The 22,999-nt window shown below is 46.3% G+C and overlaps 3 protein-coding genes, 1 long non-coding RNA gene and 1 other non-coding gene across 7 annotated transcripts in view; 3 read left to right on the forward strand and 2 right to left on the reverse strand.

The window, feature by feature from the left end:
- The first annotated feature begins 1,951 nt into the window (after positions 1 to 1,951).
- Positions 1,952 to 2,461, forward strand: LOC130520072 (uncharacterized). Its single transcript, XR_008948629.1, has 2 exons — positions 1,952 to 2,120; positions 2,203 to 2,461. It is a non-coding gene; the product is annotated as an uncharacterized LOC130520072 (long non-coding RNA).
- Positions 2,462 to 5,600: 3,139 nt separating this feature from the next.
- LOC130520067 (NLR family CARD domain-containing protein 3-like) overlaps positions 5,601 to 22,999 on the reverse strand; it is a 38,558-nt gene continuing 21,159 nt past the window's right edge. Inside the window, exons 1-6 of one of the 2 annotated variants that reach the window (XM_057023630.1) lie at positions 12,530 to 12,578; positions 11,080 to 11,181; positions 10,696 to 10,808; positions 8,817 to 10,595; positions 7,716 to 7,892; positions 5,601 to 7,605 (exon numbers count right to left, since the gene is read on the reverse strand). In XM_057023630.1, coding sequence (XP_056879610.1) covers positions 7,395 to 7,605; positions 7,716 to 7,892; positions 8,817 to 9,766 — 1,338 coding nt within the window. In that variant the 5' untranslated portion in view covers positions 9,767 to 10,595; positions 10,696 to 10,808; positions 11,080 to 11,181; positions 12,530 to 12,578 and the 3' untranslated portion in view covers positions 5,601 to 7,394. Of the gene's footprint in view, positions 7,606 to 7,715; positions 7,893 to 8,816; positions 10,596 to 10,695; positions 10,809 to 11,079; positions 11,182 to 12,529; positions 12,579 to 22,999 lie in introns of those variants that run through there. The other variant, XM_057023629.1, reaches the window with a different exon arrangement.
- LOC130520069 (uncharacterized) lies at positions 17,277 to 19,964 on the reverse strand. Of its 2 annotated transcripts, none has more exons than XM_057023632.1 (4): positions 19,797 to 19,964; positions 18,841 to 19,703; positions 18,627 to 18,704; positions 17,277 to 18,360 (listed from the first exon to the last, which is right to left on the reverse strand). In XM_057023632.1, the coding sequence occupies exons 2-4, from the start codon at positions 18,974 to 18,976 to the stop codon at positions 17,348 to 17,350; spliced, it is 1,227 nt and encodes a 408-aa protein (XP_056879612.1). In that variant the 5' UTR covers positions 18,977 to 19,703; positions 19,797 to 19,964; the 3' UTR covers positions 17,277 to 17,347. The 2 variants fall into 2 exon arrangements, with proteins under 2 accessions (XP_056879612.1, XP_056879613.1); XM_057023633.1 differs by having other exon boundaries at positions 18,841 to 18,960; positions 19,049 to 19,957.
- Positions 20,924 to 21,042, forward strand: LOC130520074 (5S ribosomal RNA). The gene has a single exon (XR_008948630.1). It is a non-coding gene; the product is annotated as a 5S ribosomal RNA (ribosomal RNA).
- LOC130520071 (bladder cancer-associated protein) lies at positions 21,434 to 22,810 on the forward strand. The gene has a single exon (XM_057023635.1). It carries the CDS (start codon positions 21,611 to 21,613, stop codon positions 21,872 to 21,874), a length of 264 nt encoding a protein of 87 aa, XP_056879615.1. The 5' UTR covers positions 21,434 to 21,610; the 3' UTR covers positions 21,875 to 22,810.

A 22,999-nucleotide genomic window follows, 5' to 3' on the forward strand; every position in this document is an offset into this window, starting at 1 on the left:
CCTCAACACCATAAGTCAGAACTAGATCTAAGGTGTGGTTGAAGCTATGAGTTGGTTGGTTTATCTGCTGGAGGACACCAACTGACTGAGTAATGAAATGAAGCCATTTCTAAAGCTGTCATTTATAACGTCCATATGGATATTAAAGTCTCCAATGATAATGACTTTTTCCGTTCTAAGGACCAAGTCAGATAAGATAATCAGAGAACTCAGACAGGAACTCTGAATGTGGCCCAGCAGGGGGCCGATATACAACTACAAATAGAAGTGGCTTTTCTGCCTTCCAGTTCAGATGAGTGATGCCAAGAGTCAGGCTTTCAAATGAACTGAAGCTATGTTTTGGTCTAGAATTAATTAATAACTTGGAGTGATAGATTGCAGCCACTCCCCCTCCTCGACCAGTAACACGTGGAATATGATGATTAAGATGGGTAGGAGTAGTAGATTCATTTAAGCTAACATACTCCTCCTCCTGAAGCCAGGTCTCAGTGAGACAAAATAAATCAATGTGATGATCCGCTATCAGGTCGTGCACTAACAGGGATTTACACAAAAGAGATCTAATATTTAACAGTCCACACTTAATTGTGATAATAGTTTCTCCAACTTGTGCTTCAGTATTAATTTTAATAAGATTATGGTGATTGACCGCTCCCCTGCTCTGTGCTTGGGGAACTTTTAACCGTGGAACAGAGACTACCTCTATAGTGTTAAATGTGTTATTGTTGGTGGATGAGGGTTCTATGGAAGCAGCAGAGAGGTGTGTAAGACTACACCTCTGCATCCTGGTCTGGACCCTGGATTGTCAGGTCACTTTGGGTCTAATAAAATTAGCCAAATTACTAGAAATGAGAGAGGCACCATCTCGTGTGGGATGGACACCGTCTCTCCTGATCAGACCAGGTTTTCCCCAAAAAGTGTTCCAACTGTCTAAAGGCCACCTGGTTATCGGGCCACCACCGTGACAGCGACGACATGCGGCTAAACATCTCCTGGCTGGCCAGATTGGGGAGGGGACCAGAGAATGCAACGGAGTCCGACATCGTTTTTGCGTAGTTACACACCGACTACAAGTTAATTTTAGTGACCTCCGACTGACGAAGCCGGGTGTCGTTGGCTCCGACGTGAATAATAACTTTACCAAATTTACGATTACGTCTCACCAGCAGCCATAAATTTGCTTCTATGTCGCCCGCTCTGGTCCCCGGAATGCTCTTAACTACGGTCGCTGGAGTCGGCTTCACGTAGCGCAAAACAGAGTCGCCAATTACCAGGGTCGGTTTCTCAGCGGGTGTGTCGCCGAGTGGGGAAAAGCAGTTAGCCACAGGAAGCGGGTGGTGGGGCACCGTGGGCCTTTGTTTGGGGCTACGCTTCCTACGAACCGTCACCCAGCCGCCCTGGCTAGCCGGCTGCTGCCGGGGGACCGCTAGCTGAAGCTACGCTAGGCGGCTCCGCAGCAGCTAGCTTCTCCTGGCTACTTGACGCAAGTCCAGCTAACTCCAAACTGCGGAACCGCGTCTCAAGCTCGCTAAGTCTCGCCTCCATAGCCATAAATAAACTACACTTTGTGCACCTATTCCCTTCACTAAGGGAGGCAGAGGAGTAACTAAACACTTCGCACGCTGAACAGACAAAGACACCGGGTGAAACAGACGCTAACGCTAATAATCGGCGAAGCCCTGTATTTGTTTAATATGGGTTGTTTCTCACTGTTGTTATCGGGTGACTAGAATGTCCCAAGTGTTCAAATTTTAAGTAAAGTGAATACAACACACCAAGTGTTCAATATTAAGTGAATACAACACACCGTGCACAATGCAACCAATGAACGATTGAGAAGACAGGAAGTGACGCAATACGTTACCAGGAGGAAGTAAAATGGAGACTCAACGGCTAACTCTTGGTTATTGATGTGGCGGTTGGCTCCTGTCCGTCACCTCATGCTTGTGTCTGTCCCATATCTGTTCCCCAGGAAATACAGTGTTTATATTCCCAAATTCTCCATCAAAACGTCATACTCACTGAAGACTGTGTTGACTGAAATGGGGATGGTAGACATGTTTGGTGACAGAGCAGACTTGAGTGGTATTGCAGAGGGGCAACAACTGGCAGTCTCAGAGGTAAAGATGTAAAACAGGAATAGCATCAACAATGAGCACAGATTTCTTTCTGACAATTAATTATGTCTGGTATTTCTTGTAGGTTGTCCATCAAGCTACCCTGGATGTTGATGAGGCTGGAGCCACTGCCGCAGCTGCTACAGGCATCACAATAACACTTCACTCCTATAATTATGTTCCAGTCCTGAAGTTCAATCGTCCCTTCATGGTTATCATCACTGACCACAGCTCAGATAATATCCTCTTCATGGGCAAGATTACCAACCCAAACATCTGATGCACTAAATGCCTGTTTTGCACAATAAGAATTGCATCACATATAAAGAGCCTTAAAAAAGAAACATTTACCTTGTAGAGTCTCACTTTATTAGAATGTGTCTGAATCAGCTCTTAAAAATAAAATAGGTGGCTGAATAGCACAATTTTAATCTGGTTTGAGACGGGGCTCCTGCTGTGAGCGGCCGACTACAGACGGGGCTCCCGCTGTGAGCGGCCGACTACAGACGGGGCTCCCGCTGTGAGCGGCCGACTACAGACGGGGCTCCCGCTGTGAGCGGCCGACTACAGACGGGGCTCCCGCTGTGAGTGGCCGACTACAGACGGGACTCCCGCTGTGAGCGGCCGACTACCCGCCCTGCTGAGGCAGAGCCGTACTGGGATGGAGCGTTACCGCGGCGATCCAGCTCAGTGGGCTCCATTGCCTCGGCTGAGGAGTACGACAGTGTGAAGTCCCGCAGTGAGCTGATGTTTGAGAAACAGTCTGGGAGACACGGACTGGTGACACGAGTCACATACGCTGCGAGTACGTTTCCAGAAACATTTAAACACATGAGATATAGAAGCATAAGTAGCTTCATTTGAGTTCTGAGCTTTAGTGTCTGTGTGGAGCTGTGAAACCACAAGAAGAGGGAGGAGCGAGCCACTAGCTGTACGCAGAGATCAAGCCGGCTGTGGATGGAGCCACTACATCATTAAACACATGCGCAACAAGAACGACTACAATGAGCTCAGAGGGTTCAAACAGAGTCCTCAACCCAAAGTCTGATTTAAAAAGCTCAAAAGTGGCGTAAATGTCTGGTCCTGACAGGAGAAGGATAACTGGAGCGGCATCGCTCGTAGAGTAGACCGACTCTGCCTCTTCCTGGTTACCCCGGTGATGACCTTTGGCACCGTAATCATCTTTCTGAGGGGAATCTGTAACCAACCTCCTCATCTGCCCTTCAAAGGAGCCCCGCATGACTCCAGAGAGGAGAACCCACACCTGCTGTGATGCACACACACAGCCAGGGCTTTTTCCATCGCCATCGTTTCTCTGGGGGAAATGTTGCATTTCTTTATCTTAATAATAACAAATCTTGAATGGTAAATTTTAGAGTATTTTATAGGGAAGTGAAATAATTGTTGGACCTCTTATCAGGCAAAGAGAAAGTTGCTAAGAACTGCTCTAAAAACACCACCTCAGGGGGACTATATCCAAATCTCTCCGTTTACTGATGGGACGTTGAAACGTCAATACGCGGATTCATACATTTAGAACTGGACGTTGCACCAGAACTGGAAGCGCGGACTGATACATTTTTAACAGCGGTCCTGCTTCAGCCCTCCGGGGTTTAATAACAAAATACGAAAAATACGAAAATTTTAATTTTGGAAACATTGTTGTTGGTTGTTCGACTTGCCGGTGTTTGCAAAATTGCTAAATACGCGCTAGCATGCATGTTTTAAGATATCGTAGCGGTATGTTTTATCATGCCCGCGCCCTATAATCCGGAGCGCCTGATGTATGTGTTAAATACAGAAACAGCACCCGTAACTGAGGCTGCACCTTTTAATACGGTGCGCCCTTTGGTCACGAAAATACGGTATATAGAACATAGGGCACGTTTGTGCGTGATATCACTCCGCGTCTGCGCAACAACAACAACCTCCTATCTTTAGTATTGCTGCGCCAACTGGTGGTCTTTTGGGTTGAGGATAACGGTGATCTATATGTAGCTATATGTAGCTATAGCGTCATTGGCCTCCACTCCAGCCACTCCTGGTAGTTCCTCAAAAACACTGAGTTTCTATTGGATGCACAATCTGTGGAAGCCAACATAGAAATTTCTGAAGAGCCAAAGTTCTTGCAACAAAAATATAGTCCCCAATTAGGTTGATTTGTTATCACACGACCCCGTCCCCATTATCTTAAGAGAATATAAAAGAATGAGTGGAGACAGAAGAGAGAATGAGACGTTTTTGGCGCGTGTCGCTCTTGATTTTGTGTTTATTTTTGCAGTAAACTTAAAGGAGGCCTTTTCACTTTATGTCTGATTAAATTTAAGCTGATATTCCATTCTCAACATCTTTAAATTTACAGTATTCATGGGAGATTTATTTGGTCATTTTGCTTCTTTTTATTTCCTATTTCCCACATTTATTATTTGTTTTTATTAGATTGCAATAAATCCTATAACATTTACCAGATTAACTAAAGTCAAATGAGCTGCGGTTCCCACCGATAGCCGTCATTCTGATGGGTTTTTGCTGGCTGCAGCTGAAATATTCCAACGCTCCATGTCACAGAGACAGTAAATACTAAACCCTAAAGATTCTGAAGGCATGATGTAAAATAGTAACGTATAATACAGACATTTGAAGAGACAATTAAGAGAATGTTTTCATGCTTCTAAGAGTGGCCGAGGAGCCATTTAGAACTTTATAAAGATGCATTGTGTGATACCAGGAACTAATTTAACTTCAAGGCGAAGCTGCTTCTGCTTTGTCGACCATCGACTGATCTCCTGAAAGTCCACCAGCGCTTTTTAAAAACTGAATTTTTCATCTATGGACGGAGTAGACGGCAGATGTTTCCACAGATGCTCTTCACCAGTGGTCAGTGAGTGATGCAGCAGATGAGCGGGAGTTGACTGGCTACAACCAGCCAGTCTCAATGTCTCCAGCCCATAGTGTGGATTCTCTAGGAGATCAGACAGCAGCTTCACTCCTGAATCCTGCAGATTGTTGAACCTGAGGTCCAGTTCTCTGAGATGGGAGGGATTGGACCTCAGCGCCGAGGCCAGAGAGTCACAGCTGATCTCTGATAAACTGCAGAAATTCAATCTGAAAAATGCAGGATGAGGTTATACGGTGCAGGTCTGCATGTTATCTGCGTCAGTACTAAACCTACGTTAGTTCTTAGTTGGGTCAGACCTGAATTCACGATATTCCAAGGAATTTTTTTAATGTCGTGCATCACAGCAGTGTTGAGAACAGCCTCACTTCACCATCTTAGCAGCTGGTATATAGGTAGAAAAATGAAGACTGACCTGAGCCTCTCCAGTTTACAGTTTGGACTCTCCAGTCCAGAACAGAGCCGCTTCACTCCTGGATCCTTCAGCTGGTTCTGACTCAGGTCCAGAACCCTCAGATGGGAGCGGTTGGACTTCAGAGCCGAGGCCACAGAATCACAGCAGGTCTCTGATACCTGCAGTCACTTAGACTAAAATAACAATTATTTTGAGAGAAGACAAATAAAAATCAACATGTACCAGAGCAAAACACAGCTTACAAGCAACAAACCTCTGGTCCTGCACCGGCTTATCTGCCGTATGTTCCTATTTTGGGTTCTTTCAGGGCGGTTGGACAAGATCTCCAGTGTATGTAAAGTGTGTGTGGGTCAAAATACCTTCCAAGTTTGTGAGACCACATTTCTCAATAGCACTCAACTCTTGTCAGGAGTTGGGACAAAGCGACCCACTCCTGATAGCTTGTGGGCGATGCTGCAGCGACCCTGCAATCCCTACACTCTCTGGTGAAACCAAATCAAAGGTTTTAGACACTGCTGGATGCTGGAAGGGTGGCTATAGTCTGGACGCATCGTTCCCCTGACTGCACATTTCTCCAACAATGATTGGCAGCTGCTGTCACTTGTTCTCCAGATGAGAGAAGGAAAGAGAGCCACCCCACAGTGTGTTTGATTGCCCCACTGCAAGCTCAATGCTGCCAGAAAACATTGCAGGAGCATCAATTCCCCCCAGGGCATCAACAAGGAGCTCAGGAAAAGGTGCAGCTGCCACCTACTAGAGACAAGCACACTGAGCTGAGATTCAAAGCCCTCTCCTCCCAAGAGAAGAGCTTGTTTGTTGGAGGCTCTTCTGGGCGATACCTGGTGCCACAGCTACAGCTCAGCCCGTCTCTGGAGCTGAGGTGGAGCTGAGCAAGTTTCATGGTTCTCCACCACTTCCTCTCGCTGAGGACCTTCTCAGCTGGTGGTTTCTGCTCCACCTTCCAAGTTGAGCAGGTGATACTTCTGCATTCCTGCCACCAGTGTCTCTGCAGAAAGAGTCTTCTCTACTGTTTTATATTAGATTGTAGAAAATTAGGATTTTTGGTTGATGTCTTAGATGTTGTTGACTAAGAGCAGGTTTTTCTTTAATAACATAGAAAGATTCGATGAGAAGAGCAAATGTATTATTTTATGAGCTACTTCCACTACTATTATATACACATACTTCCATATTGTCTTAGATTGCAAGCTGCATTTATTGCATCGTTCATAGAAAGTCATATTTGTGAGGAGAAAAACTCCAATAAGGTCATTTTCTTTAATGACCATTACAACAGAAGAAGGCGATGAACAAACAGATTTATCTAAAAATGTGTGAAAACTTATGGATGGAAACCTTTTTAAAATGGTTGCATTGTGTAGAATCGGTGTAGAATCAACTTGTTGACTTCTGATTTGGACTCCAATGGAAGTGAGGTGCAACAATTGTGGATGCTGAAAGCTTCAGATCTTCATGAAGGTTTCTGTGGTTGGACTGACCTGCTGCCCCTTTACGAGGGAGGCAGGTTTGGGCTTCTGGCTGGAATGAAGCCACCTAAGATGAGAATGACTGCAGGCTTTCGGTACCAAGGTTCAACAGGGCGCTCACTTCACACTTGGGCTTTTCTCTTTTTTGGGATGGCTTTTCTCAGTAGAGAAGGGGCATGGCACACTGCAGCAGCTTTCTTTTGGGGTTTTCTAGTTTTCCTTCTGATCTTTAAAAGACAGGAAGAACCATTTTTGATTGGTCTGAATGTTTGGGCGGTTTTGTGGCCAGCCTAAAATAAAACAAGACAAATCTACAACTGATACTTCCTTTCTAGTCATTGATGACCATCCTCACATGGGACAGATTTCCACAACCAATTTAATCCTGCAAATCTGTCCTGTGTGGTCTTTTTTTCTGAGAACTGTAACACTACGTTTATAACAAAGATCAAACATGGAAACAGTTATTGTCTAACTAGTTACACCTGGGAAAGTACTGGATCATCTCTGACTGACCTGAGAGTCTCCAGCTCACAGAGAGGATCCTGGAGAAAACCACAGAGCTGCTTCACTCCTGGATCCTTCAGCTGGTTCCAACTCAGGTCCAGAACCCTCAGATGGGAGGGATTGGACCTCAGCGCCGAGGCCAGAGAGCCACAGCTGATCTCTGATAAACTGCAGCGCCACAGTCTGGAAAAGGAATAAATGGGGCAAATAAAAACACAATTAAAAATCTGAAAATGAAGAGAAAAGCAGAAAATGTAAAGAAATTTAGAAAAGACCAACAGAGGCCTCCTGACCTGAGCGTCTCCAGTCTGCAGTTTGGATGCATCATTGCAGAAGACAGTAACTTTACGTCGGCATCTGTCAGGCTTCGGTTCCTGATTAAGCTCAGCTCCCGTAGATGAGAAGGGTTTGACGTCATTGCTGAGGCCACAACTTCCCAATGACTCTTTGAAAGAAAACTATCAGGCAGTCTGTTGTGTATGAAACAAAAATAGTGAGTCAAACTTTGGGATTTCTCATCAACTTATCTGAGAATCTACCTAAACACAAATGTAGCTAATTTCCTGGAAAAGCTAAATTCAACACCGTAGAGCAACAGTTTGAACGACCATCAGATCTGAAATGCAACTGAATTATTCTCAACATTTGTCTTATTTTAGAACAGCTCATAATTACTCAATATTTAAAATGATTATAGCAAATGGTTTAAAGAAACGTGCATCTTTTTATCTGTCTATCGGCTCTTTGGATATTTTGCATTTCATCCAATTGTACGATGGTGCGTCAAGTCTTAATTCAGCGATCCGATCGATGACATCAGAGTCTCTGGTTGCATCGATTGCCCTCAGCTTCTGTTATATCTGCCTGTTTCCCTTCAAATCATTTTCACTGCACCTTTTGTTGCTAGTGATGAAGTTGCCACCTAACGGGTGTGGAAAGGGTCAAACAAGTTTGTGGGTCACATAAAGGCTCCAAACGGAACCGCCACAAAGACCTAAAACACCCATTTAAACCAACGAGGCCGGCTGTTTTTACGTTGAACAAATGAAGCCAAATAGTCACGTGTCATTAGTTAAAATGTGTTTTCCTGTTGTTAGAATACGATGTATACAAACAAACAAAAGTGATTTAATGACATGACAGTAATTTCATGATAGTCAGTTAACTTGTGGCTCCTATTGTTCCTGCCTTATGTTGGTTTGTCTGGATTGACCTTTGAACTTATATCCAGCCAGTGTTGAACATTTCTGGATGAATTGTTGTTTTTTAATTTATGGACGCTGCAATGGAAATAAAGAATTGAAGGAATGACCACTGGAGGGGGTATTGCTACCTGACATGATCCACTCGCTTGATTTAAACGCCGATGTCCGGCCCCAGAAATCTTTACTTACTCGGCCTTCCTGCAGTTCCTCACAGCTGGAATCAGGCGACGTCGTCCCTCATCTGAGGTGTTGTACTGCAGCAGGTTCAGCTCATCCAGAACCTCCTCTGACATCTGCAGCAGGTAGGCCAGAGCTGAACAGTGGATCTCTGACAGTATCCTCTCTGATTTCTTCTCTGACTTCAGGAACTCTTGGATCTCCTGATGGACTGACTGATCCTTCATCTCCATCAGACAGTGGAAGATGTTGATGCTTCTGTCTGGGGAGATTCCATCACTGTTCACCTCCTTCAGGTTGTTGAGGACCTTCTGGATGGTTTCTGGGTGGCTGTTCCTCTGATCCAACAGTCCACCCAAGATCCTCTGATTGGACTCCAGAGAGAGACCATGAAGGAAGCGAACAAACAAGTCCAGGTGGCCATTTTCACTTTTGAGAGATTTCATTAGTGCTCTCCTGAGGAAGTCATCAAGAGATGTGACTGGTTCAGAATATTCTAGGAACTGACTTATAACCACTGTGTCTTTCCTGGTGTAACGGTGGAACATGTAGACGGCAGCCAGAAACTCCTGAACGCTCAGATGAACAAAGCAGTAGACTGATTTCTGGAAGATCACACTCTCTCTCTTGAAGATCTCTGTACAAACTCCTGAGTACACCGACACCTCGGAGACGTCCAGTCCACATCGCTCCAGGTCTTCTGAGTAGAACATGATGTTTCCTTTCTCCAGATGTTCAAACGCCAGCCGACCCAACTTCAGAAGGAGTTTTTTATCAGCCTCAGTCAGTTCCTCTGGTCTCTGCTTTCCTCCATACTTCTGCTTCTTCCTCTTTATCTGAACCCTCAGGAAGTGTGAGTAGAGGTCAGTCAGGGTTTTGGGCAGCTCTCCTCTCTGGTCTCTGGTCATCATGTCCTCCAGAACTATAGCAGTGATCCAGCAGAAAACTGGGATCAGACACATGATGTGGAGGCTCCGGAGGCCTTGATGTGTGAGATGATTCTCTTGGACAGATCTTCATCACTGAACCTCCTCCTGAAGTACTCCTCCTTCTGGGAGTCAGTGAAGCCTCGTACTTCTGTGATCCTGTCAACACACGAGGGAGGAATCTGATAGGCTGCTGCAGGTCTGGAGGTGATCCAGATGAGAGCTGAGGGAAGCAGGTTCCCCTGGATGAGGTTCACCAGGAGCACGCCAACGGACGATACTTGTGTGACATCAGAGATGACCTGATGCTTGTTGAAACCCAGTGAAAATCTGCTTTCATCCAGGCCATCAAAGATGAACAGAAGTTTCCAGACAGTCAGATCTTCTGCTCTGATCTTCTGTAATGTTGGATGGAAAACATGAAGCAGTGAGAGAAGACTGTGCTGCTCATCTCTGATCAAGTTCAGCTCCCTCCATGAGAGCGGAAGCACCAGACTGATGTCTTGGTTCTCCAAACCTTCTGCCCAGTCCAGACTGAACTTCTGCACTGAGAAGGTTTTTCCAACGCCGGCGACACCGTTGGTCAGAACCACTCTGATGTGTCTCTGTTGCTCAGATAAGACTTTGAAGATGTCCTGGCACTTGATTGGAGTGTCCTGGATGTTCTTCTTGGAGGTTCTCTCAAGCTGTCTCACCTCATGTTGTGTGTCCACCTCCTCACTTTGTCCCTCAGTGATGTAGAGCTCAGTGTAGATCTTGTTCAGCAGGGTTCCACTTCCTGCTTCATGAGTTCCTTCAGTCACATGTTCACATCTTCTCTTCAGACTCATCTTATGACCTTCTATCACCTCCTGCAGATCACTTCCTGAACATAAGTAAACCAATGATTTCCATCTATAATAAATCATCAACACAACTACAAATTCATGACATCACAAATTAAATCTCATATTGAACAGTTTTACTTTGTTTGGGCTTCATTTCAGCATCTCCAGATCTGCTTCCAGATTGTGAACAAGAGGACTCTCCTGGTGGAGCTGACTGGTCCCAGTTTGATAGGATGTGCTCCCCCCTCTCACTATGAAACACATCTCTATTAGTCCTTTGATTTATAGGATGAAAGAACCTGATCAAGACTCAATATTGTTCCAGCATTTATGTCTGAATTCATCTTTCAGTTTTAAACCTGATTCTTGTTTCTAATCAACAATATTCACATTAAGTCTGTAACTATATGACTGTCTGAGGTTTAAGTGTTAAACATCTCCAATAATAAACTCACAACCTGCTGCTGTTAATGTGACTAACAGCTGCCACACAAACACATCATCACGCTTTAGTTTTCTTACATTTCCTCTGAACTTCTGAAGTTTATTCCTCTACCTTTGGAGTGGTCACTCTTCAGGGACACCCAGCTGGGCACTGTGGACTCTGCTCTGTCCTCGTCCATCCTGAGGAAACATCAGAAATAGTGATGAGACTGTGATGAAGGTAAATAATCTGTAGAGGTTGTAGTTAAATAATCCCAATTCACTGCATTTTTATCAAACAGGAACATTTCTAATCCATTCTGGATAACAACTGAATCAATAAATCAATGATGTCTCTGTATCATTTTCATGTTTTCAGAGTTTAAGCTGCTTTTTTTAACTGTTCCCTGCAGTGAGAAAAGAACTGGCACCTTTTCCAGCCCCTCATCCTGCAGCACTGAATGTGCTCTAAAGTTCTTTCCAGAGCAAACGTCTCTGCACTTGCAGCAACATGTTGTAGTCATGGATCCGTGAGGAGAACCGAATACAGGAAACGCCCCCACTTTGATCCCAAAACCCAACTGGTGGCCAACGGTGGTCCGGCAACGACGGGGACGCTGGTCCATCGGGCCGACAACACTGGTTTTCCACAGGCCAACATGGTGAAAGGACTGTCTTCAGCTCAGCCACTAAATTATCTGGTGCTACATAAACATACTAGTCAGGACTTTTTAACTTCCCTCATTTGTTCCCCTCTTCAATTATTTCTATGATCCAAGTCCTCAAAGATCACTGCTCTATTTAAAATAGATGAAAGAAATGACACCCACTCCTGCATTTCTTTCACAGTGGTTCCACAACATAGAACAATAAACCACTGTGAGAAAACGTGCAACATGAACCCAAAATCCTGTTGGTGTCCTGTGATCCTGTGTGGATTTAGTTATTTAGTTTATTGTCTTAAATTGGTCCGGCTGAGAGATGCTAACTTGCCCACGATTAGATGTTGTTTGACAGGTAATATCCAAATATCCAGCTGTGACCTGGACTGTTGAACAGCTCTAATAACTCTAAGAGCTTTTCACCTGTCACAAAAAAGTTTTAAAATGTTGTTAATACCTGTTAAGACTCTCTAACAACGTTAACAGCATAATACTGTCTGAACAGACAATACTTTCACTTTTACTTTTACAACCTAATCAACAGCTTTATGGCGTATATATTACTACCATTAAAGCATTCTGGGAGGGTTTAAAGTTCTTTTAGGATCAGTAGCAAAGAGCAGAAAAATAAACTAAACTTCACTTAGAAAGACTATTCAACTATAACTAAAGCCAGACTATAAGAAAGTTAAATAAGCCCTATTCATTTATAATGTACAACGATGTTTTGTGCTAAAACTAAATATGAAGTCTAGTTGAATTTTCTTAAGCCAAGAATTCTTCAGCTCTATGCAGCTCTTCAATAGTCACAAAACTATTTTCAAATCTTGATTTTATCTCCAAACACAACTGTCAATTCTTTTCAATAATGCTCTTCGTCCACTCACCTTGTCGGTCTTCAGTCTTCCTGCTCAGTCTGAACGGAAAACTTTTACCTTCCTTTTCCTCTGTTAATGAACAACTTGTGGCTGTTGATTAATATTCCACTACTATAAAAGCATTCTGGGAGGGTTCAAGATTAAAAGTTGTTTTGCTATTTTAATGCCATAAATATGTTTTTGCATTTAAGTTAAAACTGACTAACTTAGTTAACTAAATAAGATTTATGATGCTTGACAGATTTGAAAGACTTGTAAAAGCAGCATATTTCTGCAGCCCTGGAGTCCAGGAGGAGCAGCAGAGGTCAGAATGTGTCGGAGCGCGTTTAACTATTGTCTGCAGTTCCACGCGTGTCCACCGGGTGGCGGTAAAGCACCACATGATATTTCTCCTTTTTGGAACTTCTTCAGCTGCGTTGAGCTTTAAATCTTCACCTGTCGCTCCCTTTAAGCTCTAAACTTTGCGGTTCTGTGTGTAGTTTGTTGGTTTAAATATTTTTGATGAATTCTGATGACGATGAGTGAAACTGTCAATGACCAATAGAAAGTTCGTCCATTGTTCTACTGCGTCACATTTTCATTATTTATTGTCATTTTTGGGTCTAAACTGGACCAGTTCTGTGAGCTGTTTTGCTTTTTCTGTGGACCAGATGTTCCAGGCAGGTTCCATCATCGGACACAGACGGAGACAGGTCACGTGACAACAGTCAGCCTTTAGTTCTTTATTACAGGAGGATCTGGTTTATATACAGACACGTATCTGCAAAATACTAAAAAGTCTATGAACCCAAAGTACTAAAAAGTCTACATCCACGCACACGCGTGTATTAAGTGTTTATACACACGTGTGCGCGTACGTGCACACTGTATATTCATCTAATAACTGTTAGTTTCTAAAACAGCAAAGTAGAGTCACTGAGGCACGGCTTCACCTCCTTTACACCGAGGTTTCCCTGAGCAGGTGTGATGAACTGTTGCAGAAGGAAAAGCATGGAACATGTTAATAACCGGACACAACAACACTCAGGTTTATTGTCTGACGGCATCAGTGTCTCTGGTTGCATCTGTCTGAGGAGCATTGTGAAACCAGGAGCAGTGTAAATGAGGGGGGGGGGGCAGTGAGTGGATGCTGCATTCATCAAACACACAATAGTCAGAAGAGAAGAAGGAAGAACAGAAGCCCGTGTTCCTCAGTGTTGGTGTGGAGACGCCTGTTTGGAGGAGCAGGAAGCAGGCTGGACTCTTCCAGCTGGCTTTAATGCCACTTCTCTTCTGAGAACCTCCCAGCAGCTTTCTCTCCACCATCTTTTTACGCTGAAGGTTTTTGATCATTTCAGGTCAGATGTTCTTGGACTGAGGTTAAACATGTTTGTTCTTGTGCTCGGAGCGAACCGACGATCCTCTAAAGTCAGGCATCCTAAAGGTGGATGTTTTCTGAGGCCTGGAGGCTTTAAAGTGGCGCTTTTACCCACTTGTCCTCGTTCTGTTGGAAACTTGATCCAAAAACCTTTTCTGGAGCTTCATGTTCTGCTTTTTTGAAGGAATGAAATGGTTTCATCAGCGCTGCCGGGGGCTGAGCAGGCTTCATAAATCTGAAGCTCTGAGATCCTTTAAAGATCTCCTGGAATCAGCAGATGGGGGTTTGATCCAAAACTGTAAGAATCAGTCAAGCTATCAAATCTTGACTCAGTCCAAGCGTGAACCAGTCCATCCAGAGCTGATTATGGCTCAGCCAGGAGGAAAGCACGGCCTGGGGGGGTTCATATGGAGCAGGCACACTCTGGCTCTATTGCTACTGAAAACAGCCCTTCAGCACAGCAGCCTGGAATACAGTTCTGGAGAACACCTGTTCCAACAGAACCTGTTTAAAACGGGACCAGTAAGATGCCCGGCGTGACCACGACCACGGGGAGAGGGGGGGGGGGCAGAGACAGGCGGTAACGCCGCTGCCCACCGATTCACCTGGAAACAACAAAAACCCCAGCAGCTTGGACCCAATATGGCAGCGTGTTCCTCAGAAACGCTCCTCAAACTTCCCCCACAGCTTCATTGCTAAACAGGATTTGGGTTTTTTTGTCCGTGCTAAATGGAAAGTGTTTGTCCTTTGGTGGTCCAACAGGACCACGATTTGGATGGATGGATGATTTGATGTTATTGAGAAAAAAAGCTGAAAATGGAAGCGGAGATGTTTTTCAGAGCACCAGAGTTCAGAAAGAGTTTCTAATCAAACACCGCCTGTTGGGAATGATGAATGGATGAATTTTTATTTAATTTAGACTAATTTTAACATCCTTTATGCCAGTTCCATAGAGCGTGCACGCACACACACACTAGCAAAGATGATATCCAACAGCTAAATAAATGGGAGTCAAAAGAAATCATTTAAAGCTCATATGTCAGAGTCAAGGTCGAGGGTTTTCTATGGCCCCCGGGATGATATTGATTTATTATTAGAACCGGCCCACAGGCCGCAGATGTTTTACACAGGCCAATACTACATTTCCCACAATGCAACGGTGACAGTCTGAGCGGGAGGTGGCTTCATTTCATTATTTATCAGTAGTCATTAGCATAACAGCAAAAGTTAACTTTCAGATACCCATAAAATGGCAAAAGGAAGGTGGACACTGAGAACCGGGGGTTCAAACAAGGTGGGAGTGGGAGCACATGTTCACGGAGGCAGCTGGGAACCTGGGTGTCTTCTGAGTGGAGAAAGGGTGGCGGTAATGAAAGAATATCATCTGAGACGCCATCATGAAGCTAAACACAGCCGATCTGTCTCTGAGCTTTGTCCTCCACACGCTTTTTGGTGGCCTCCAGCTCCCTCTGGAAAAACTCTGACGCGGCAAATTGTTCAAAGGGCATTCTGGGGTCAGAGAGTCCCTCAGCAGCATCAGTCTGATGCACCTTCCTTGAGCAGTAGAAGTAGCGAACAGGACCCTGCTGATAGAAAAAGTGGATGGAAGATCCACCCGTCCCATACGGAGACTTGGGCTGTCCACAGGCCAGACAGGGTTTGGTCTGTCTCATCTTCTGCTCTGGTCGCTGCTGCTGCTGCTCCATCTCTAGAATGCCCTGCACAATTTTTTCAATGGAATCCTGCGTCAGAGGCGTGGGCAGGGCGGCTGTGGGAGGAGTGACAACAGCCGTCTCCATGGTGACTACAGGAACGCTGGTTGTTTTGCTCCCCTCTGTCAAGGAGTACCACAGCTGTTGAGTCTCCAGGAGCTTCTCTGGGCTGGTGTTCAGAGAAGAACTGGTGTTCAACAGCTTTGCCAGATGCTTCACATAGCGGGATATGTGAAACCTGGTTGTGGGGCGGAGCAAGCTGTTCGGATCGGCCGCAGACCGATGGACCGTGTCTGCGTAGTCTCGATCCACGAGCCTCAGGATGTCCTTGTCCCCATGATGATACTGCAGCAAACTATCAATAGCGTCTTTCATGGGAAGAGTCCAGCGTGTGTGGTCCAAGACAAACACTCCACCACCAGTCTTCATGGGTCCAGTGCGGGCGCTCCTTGGCGAGGACTTCAGCGGCAGGGGCAAAGCTCCAGAGACGTCTGGAACACAAACAAAGCAATAATGCATCCTTAGTAACTCATATTATCGCGATATGGGCTATTGAGAAAACACATTAATATCCATCCCTTAATAACAGAAAGTGTAATATTTAACACATCAAAAGATTGAGATACACTGACCACAACCTAACTAAATCTATTTATTTTCAATCATTCGAAGGCCTTAATTCCAACATGGCGCTCTGAAAAACCCGATTATGGTTGACCCGCCCACTGATCTTTCAGGATCCTGGTCATCCTCTGCTGGAATCTCCTTTACACGTCCAGCAGCAGAGAGATGGAAGCTGACAGGTGGCGCAGGGGGAAGCGACGGCACAGCAGTCGCTGTTGCCCAGCTGGAGGAAGGTGTTGCGCCAGGAGCATCGTCTGGAGCAGATTTGGGGGCACAAGAGCCGAAGGCGGATCCCTCTTCTGCATTTTGTGTTTGTCCCAGTCCAGAGGGAGCGGACGGCAGCCCGGTTCTCTGGACTCCAGCCCAAACCTTTCTCCAGTGTCTCTGTCAGAGAGGTGAACGCAGGGCACTTGTCTTGTCCCGTCACTGCCATGGAAGCAGAGTTCAACTCCCACATTGAGGCAGGGTCAAAGACAGCAGGGAGGACGGCGCCGGGCTTCTTCATGTCTACCGGTCGCTGAAAGTTCCACCGCACAACGCCGGTCATGGCCTGGGCCTGGAACAGTTCAGGGGAGACCTGCGTACCCGTGACCCACTGGGCCTGCTGGAAATGGTAGCCCTCCTGCTGAGATGTACCACGGACAGGGATCCAGACGGGGACTTTGGCACCTTCGCCCGCTACGTGGTTTAGCTGAAGGGTCCCTCCGTCCCTGTCCATTATCCCCTCAGACAGTTCTGGGTCACTGAGGCAACCACGGAGGATGTGAACCCTCTGAACGCGCCACGTCTTCAGCATGGATGGCTTGAAGAGTGGGACATGGTTAGGGTCCGTGGCCAGGTGAAAGTGCTGCAGAACTCTCTCCACTCTCTCCAGCCGCTCGCTGGGTTGTGGAATTTTAGTTCTGCAGTGCTCTCGGACGTGCCGTTTGGTGGGGTTGGCTGGACGGATTCCGCAGAACTCGTAGGCATCACGGAGCCTCTTCAGGTCTTCCTGATCCACCACAGAGAAGGCGGCAGAAAGCATTTTTCAGTTTGAATGACGGCAAACAAAGAAGATGGCTGATCTCACCTGTCCATCCAGTGGTAGCCGGCCTTTTCCACCCCAGCGTGGCTGTACCTCTGGGCCATTCCTTGCTACATCGGATGCAGGGACCTTTCTGTCTCAGCCTGAACCATCACCCAGGACACAATGAGCCAGTTCTCATTCATCACTGCGAAACTGGACATGGCTCCAGATGCCAGTGTCACCTTCCTCGCCATCTTCCTCGTGTGGTCCCACCTGAAAACCTGCCCCAACGTGCCCTGGAGGAGCTTGGTCAGAGACGGCTGTTGACGCTTGAACTCATCCAGCAGGCAGTCAGTCAGGTAGAATCCGGACACAGACACCCCACCCCAACCTTCTTGGTCCTCGTATGGCCCGAAAGCACGTGGCCGATCTTCCATCCTCACGTACTGGCCGATGGTTCTCTGTCCGTACGCCCCAGCCTCGGCCTCCCTGACGTTCTGTACGGCGTGCAGATATGCCAGGTGAGCTCGTTCATACTTGAGGTGCATGAGCTCATTCACCTGGTTCGCCATATCGGTCGGTGACTTGCCAGAACGCCGCAGTTCATCCATTACCGACTTGCACGCAGCCTTCTTGTGAGTCAGGAATGCAGGCAAAAGGTTAGTAAAGCGCACGGGCAGCTTCTCCACCCATGGAGGGTTGTCAGCGGACCAGTTCCTGCGACAGGCCTTGCAGCAGAGTCGCGAGGAAAAGATCAAATACTGGCCACGGACGCTGACGATCACTGGAGGTCTGCCCACGCCTGCAGAGACCACCTGAGGACGAGGACAGCTATGGAGGCACGGCAGGATGTCATTGTTCCTCAACCTGACCATGATGTGGCTCTCTGGCTTCCAAATGAAAAATGGATGGAGCTGAAAAAAGTTGGGGGACGGGAGCTCAGCCACCATGTCCAGTAGCTCCGGCTGAGGAGGAAGACGCCAAAGAGAAATTGCGTTCCCAGGGTTATGCACTGGTCGGGACCCAGGCCACAACCCAAGTTGTTGAAGCTCCGTCCTCATCCACAGCTTTTGATGTTGTGAGCAGATCCACTTGCTCATGTCGTGGTCAGGGACAGGCATGGGAACAGGAGCTATGGGAACTAGGATAAAGTAAAGAAGACAGTTGAACAACATAAAGTTATCATTACTGAAGAGACAATTTCAGTGCCCCCGCCCTCACATGATATAAACACACGATACAAGGAAACAAACACGCGCCTCGGACACTTGGTTTCATTCCAGAGCTCACACCTCAGATTTTTTCCATGTCAGTGACAAAGAATCGTGTCAATTTGAATCACCCCGGGACACTTTATTATTGTTCAACACCCCACGGAATGGGGGAAATGTACATGGTTTAACATACCACTCTTTTGGTCTTGGGTAGAGTCCGTCAAAGGAGGCACTCTGCCGTCAGAGGTCTGTGCCGTGCAAGAGTCAGGTCCTGAAAACAAGTGCAGACTTGCTATTAAGAAATTACAGTCACTTCACCTGATGACAACATGGAAAGAACAGTCAGCTGGACATTACAGAGACATCAGGTTGTTCATCAGCCCTAAATAAAAGAAAAGGAAACATACCTGAAGTTGAGTGGGGCTCCTCTACCTTTGTGCGACCCTCTGTCTCTGTCACCAGGAAGGCCAGCTGTGGGGGGAGGGGCACAGGTCTCTTCCTCTTCACACCTGGTGAAGCTGGAACAGCTGCAGGTTCGGTCATTTTCAAAAATGAAATGACTTTATTTAAGGCAGCTGCAGTTAGCAGAACACTTGATTGGATGAACAGAATTACAATGTTTTTAGCATCAACTAGTGATGCCTGTAGCTCAGCGGTATCTCCAGGTGGGGCTTTGGAGCGTGTGGCAGATGGAACTAAAAAGACAACATTAGTTTAGTCAGTTCAGATTCAATGAGTTGTGAAGACGCCGTTATTAGTAGAAATTCAAGCAGCCTTATCGTTACTCCTCCTGCTTTTTAGAATTTTACATCATTAAAATGAAAACAATATAATGGTCTCATTCACACCAATTGAAATGACAATGTTAATCAGCGCTCTCGAGGCCGAGCAGGAGGAGCATTGGGACTCGGTCAACAAACATGCATTCGCGTGTTCGTACCCCGTGCATCCAAACTGTTTTTCAACGAAGCAGCAAAGAGAACAAAAACAAACACTTACCCTCCTCCTCATAGTCAATATCAGCTCATCATTGCACGGATCAATTCATAGTCCTCACGACGGTTATTATCACACCAACATATGAAGAGGAATATTAAAGGAACTCGGCCGGAACATCAAGAACACAAAAATAATAAGATAAGTTTCAGATTTGGAGAGGAATTCTTCATGGAAAGGAACGGAACTCCAGCTCTGAAACCTATTTTTCAGAAACCTGTCTTTGCTCCTGGTGGCACTCTCGGCAGGGCGGCTGCTGCTACTGGCATAGCATCTGCACACAGATGAAAAGAAAAACAATAGAAATCAGATACGGCATGGACTTTGTTTGTCTGACATGAAATAAATGTGGTAACGGTGTATTTACAGCTCTGGACTTGCAGATCAGAGTTATGGATGCTCAGCATCTCCCTTTCCATCTCCACGTCCTCCTCCATGGCTGTGTTAAAGACAAAAATACCGGCTACAGGTTATTAGTAGAAAAGAAAAAAACCTTTTCCCAAAGTTGAACTTGTCACATGAAGGAATGAGCATACCCAGGGGCTCAGCTGGGGCTTCATGGGATGCTCAGCAGGTGTGGAAGATGTGGTGGGCTGCTGCCTCTTCAGCAGGTACTGTGTGTGTAGGTGTGTGTTGTTGTCTGTGTGTGCGTCTGTGTGTGTGTGGTGTGTGAGAACATGTTGGGGGGGGGGGGGGGGCAGGAGGACAGTATCCCCTCTCAAAGACATTGGAAACAAAAACACACATTTGATGTAATAAAATGTAATACTACCACTACTAATATTACTACTAATAATAATTATAGTAATAATAATAATAATCCCGAGATTTCAGTGCCACGACAAGTAAATTGGTTACTTGAATATAAAATATGAACAAGTTCATTCATCACTATCGTGTAATTTAATTTATGAAAAACTAGCTTGACAAGATATGAGTATATTGTAGCATGACAAATACAGTACATTATAATTTAGGGCCAATTATAACACGTTCCTTGCTAATTTAGGACAAAATTGACCACAGCCTATGCACAATTACGAAAAGTTTCCTCATTAATTTAGTTGGAAATCAAGCCCAAACTTACCTTCAGCGAAGTTTACCAAAGAATGAACCAAGAATGGCCGATCCTCCGGAGAGGAGCCGCTCTTCCTAGAAACGGCAGAACAGCGCCACGGGATCATAGCGGCCGGAAATATATTGCGTCCGTAGTGGTTTAGCACGACCATTGAAAATGAATGAGAAACGGTTTAGGGCCGTTTAGCTCCCGGCCATGGCACATTGCTTTTAAGTTGATTTCATTTATCGGAGTTGAATCTTGTTTGATTTTTTTGAAGGCGTTTCACCTCTCATCCAAGAGCCGGATTGAGGCTTCTCCCATTGAGGTTTGGACTGTGACAAAGCAAAATGGACAACATCCACCAGAATAAGTGTTTCAAGAAAATAAGTTTGAGTGTATTAACTTCAAATGGCCATTTTCTTGCCCCCGCTCTCGCTTACGGCCATACCACCCTGAGAACGCCCGATCTCGTCCGATCTCGGAAGCTAAGCAGGGTCGGGCGTGGTTAGTACTTGGATGGGTGACCGCCTGGGAATACCAGGTGCTGTAAGCTTTTTGCACTCTTCCACTGGGTCAGCAGAGGCCGCCAGTGTTCCTGATAATTATCCAGCCAGATGTAATTCACTTCTTAAGTACTTCTAACATTGAGATTTAATGTTGCACTATTGTACATCGTTTGAGATTTAATATTTTATGAGTGTGTGTGTGTGTGTGTGCTAATGCTAACATCGCTAGCATGGCGATTATTTTTGGAGAAATAAGTGAGGGATGTAGATGGGACACTTAATGTGGAATTAATCCACACGAAACCTTTGGCTACGCGGTCAAAGCGTCTCAGATTGTTGCTCATAAAATGAGCACATTTCATAATTCTGCGGTACAATGGCTGTGGAGCAAGAACCTTATTAGGGTTCCATATTTCCCACGATTGAGAGGTTTTGTGGTCCTCAGACCTTTCCCTGTGCTGTTCCCAGGTATGACCCGAGCACGCTGACGTCTGGATTCTGTGAACTGTTCCTCCATCATCCCAGTGCTGTTGGATAGACTCCCCCCCCCATTGCAAGTGGAATCTTTGTGAAACGCCTCACTTCGGTCAGCATCCCAGAGAGTGCGGCTCAACCATGTATTGTCTACAGTGGCTACTTCCTGTGCTGCTCATCCCCAAGCCGCTCAACCCGGCGCTGTGGTTCAACCACTCCATGTTCATGGGCTTCTACCTGCTGAGCTTCCTGCTGGAGAGGAAGCCCTGCACCATCTGTGCCTTGGTCTTCCTGGCTGCCCTCTTCCTCCTCTGCTATAGTTGCTGGGGCAACTGCTTCCTCTACCACTGCCAAGATGCTGCCCTCCCAGACGCAGCCCACAACCCAGTGATCGTCGGGACTTAGAGGCGGTTCAGATGAACGATCGCGGCGAGGGGGGGGGAGGGGGGGGGGGGGGGGGTTACGGCGTCTGGCAGGACTCGGCCGTGCTGTGGACGCTGGCTGGACGGAGGAAACGACTGCACGGCGGATGCTTGGCCAAAGTTTAGAGTAGCAGAGCGGGTGTTGGGGTTAACGGGGGTGTTTTTCCATGCTGTCGAGTCTCTCGAATTTCATGTGGGAGAGGGACGATGTGTCCAGTGTGTGTGTGACGACGAGGGGGAATGGGGTGCGTCCACCTGGGACGCACAGGATTGGGCTCATTCACTTACTGTGACTGCCACAAGTGCACCAAAATGTTCCCATTGCACCCCCCTACATGGTGGATTGGACCGAGCCAAAGGCCCGTCGCCACAGAATTTACAGTGTGGACATTTCCCAATGCTAGAAAGCGTCACGCTGCTGGAAGCCTGCTGGCCCTGGGAGACGCCCGGTGGGATTAGTCCTGTCCATCTTTGGTCTCCCACGCGTGGAGGACACGGACTAATGACGGCTTTTGCTTCCAGCCGGTGCATCTGCTGATCACAGACCAGCGTGTTGTTGTGGATCCGGCAGTCCCATCAGTATCCGACCCCCTTGCTCCCGCCGCTAGAGAGGTCCTGAGGTGTGGCTGCGTGTGCAATAAGGATGGATTTCTTTGATGAGCGTGACGTGATGATGCACAAGGTTCCTGATCTGCATTGGTCCTCATCGTGCTGCTGTTTGAGGGCTTTGTTTAACGCCACGATGCTCATTTTCCTTGTGTGTCATTGCTGCAAGTGCTGTCAGCTGTAGGACACAGGATGAAGTGATTCTACAGGTGTGTGTGTGTGGGGGGGGGGGGGGGGCTCCTGTCACAGTGTTATTTTTGCTCAAATCTACACTATAGTTTTGGTTTTAATTTAAATAAAGGTTTTCTTCTCAGCGTGTTTCACGGTGGTGTGAGCAGATCTCAGCAGGACACGAGGTGAATCCTCTGAAGTTTGATCCGTGATTATAATCATAATTATAACCATAATTATTTAATAATACTATTCTGCTATTCAGGGGGGCTGTTTTAAACCACTAGATTGTTTACCTGGGGTTATTGGAACAAAAAAACAGGTCCTCTCT

Source organism: Takifugu flavidus, unplaced genomic scaffold (genome assembly GCF_003711565.1).
Source record: "Takifugu flavidus isolate HTHZ2018 unplaced genomic scaffold, ASM371156v2 ctg274, whole genome shotgun sequence".
Classification (NCBI taxonomy): domain Eukaryota; kingdom Metazoa; phylum Chordata; class Actinopteri; order Tetraodontiformes; family Tetraodontidae; genus Takifugu; species Takifugu flavidus.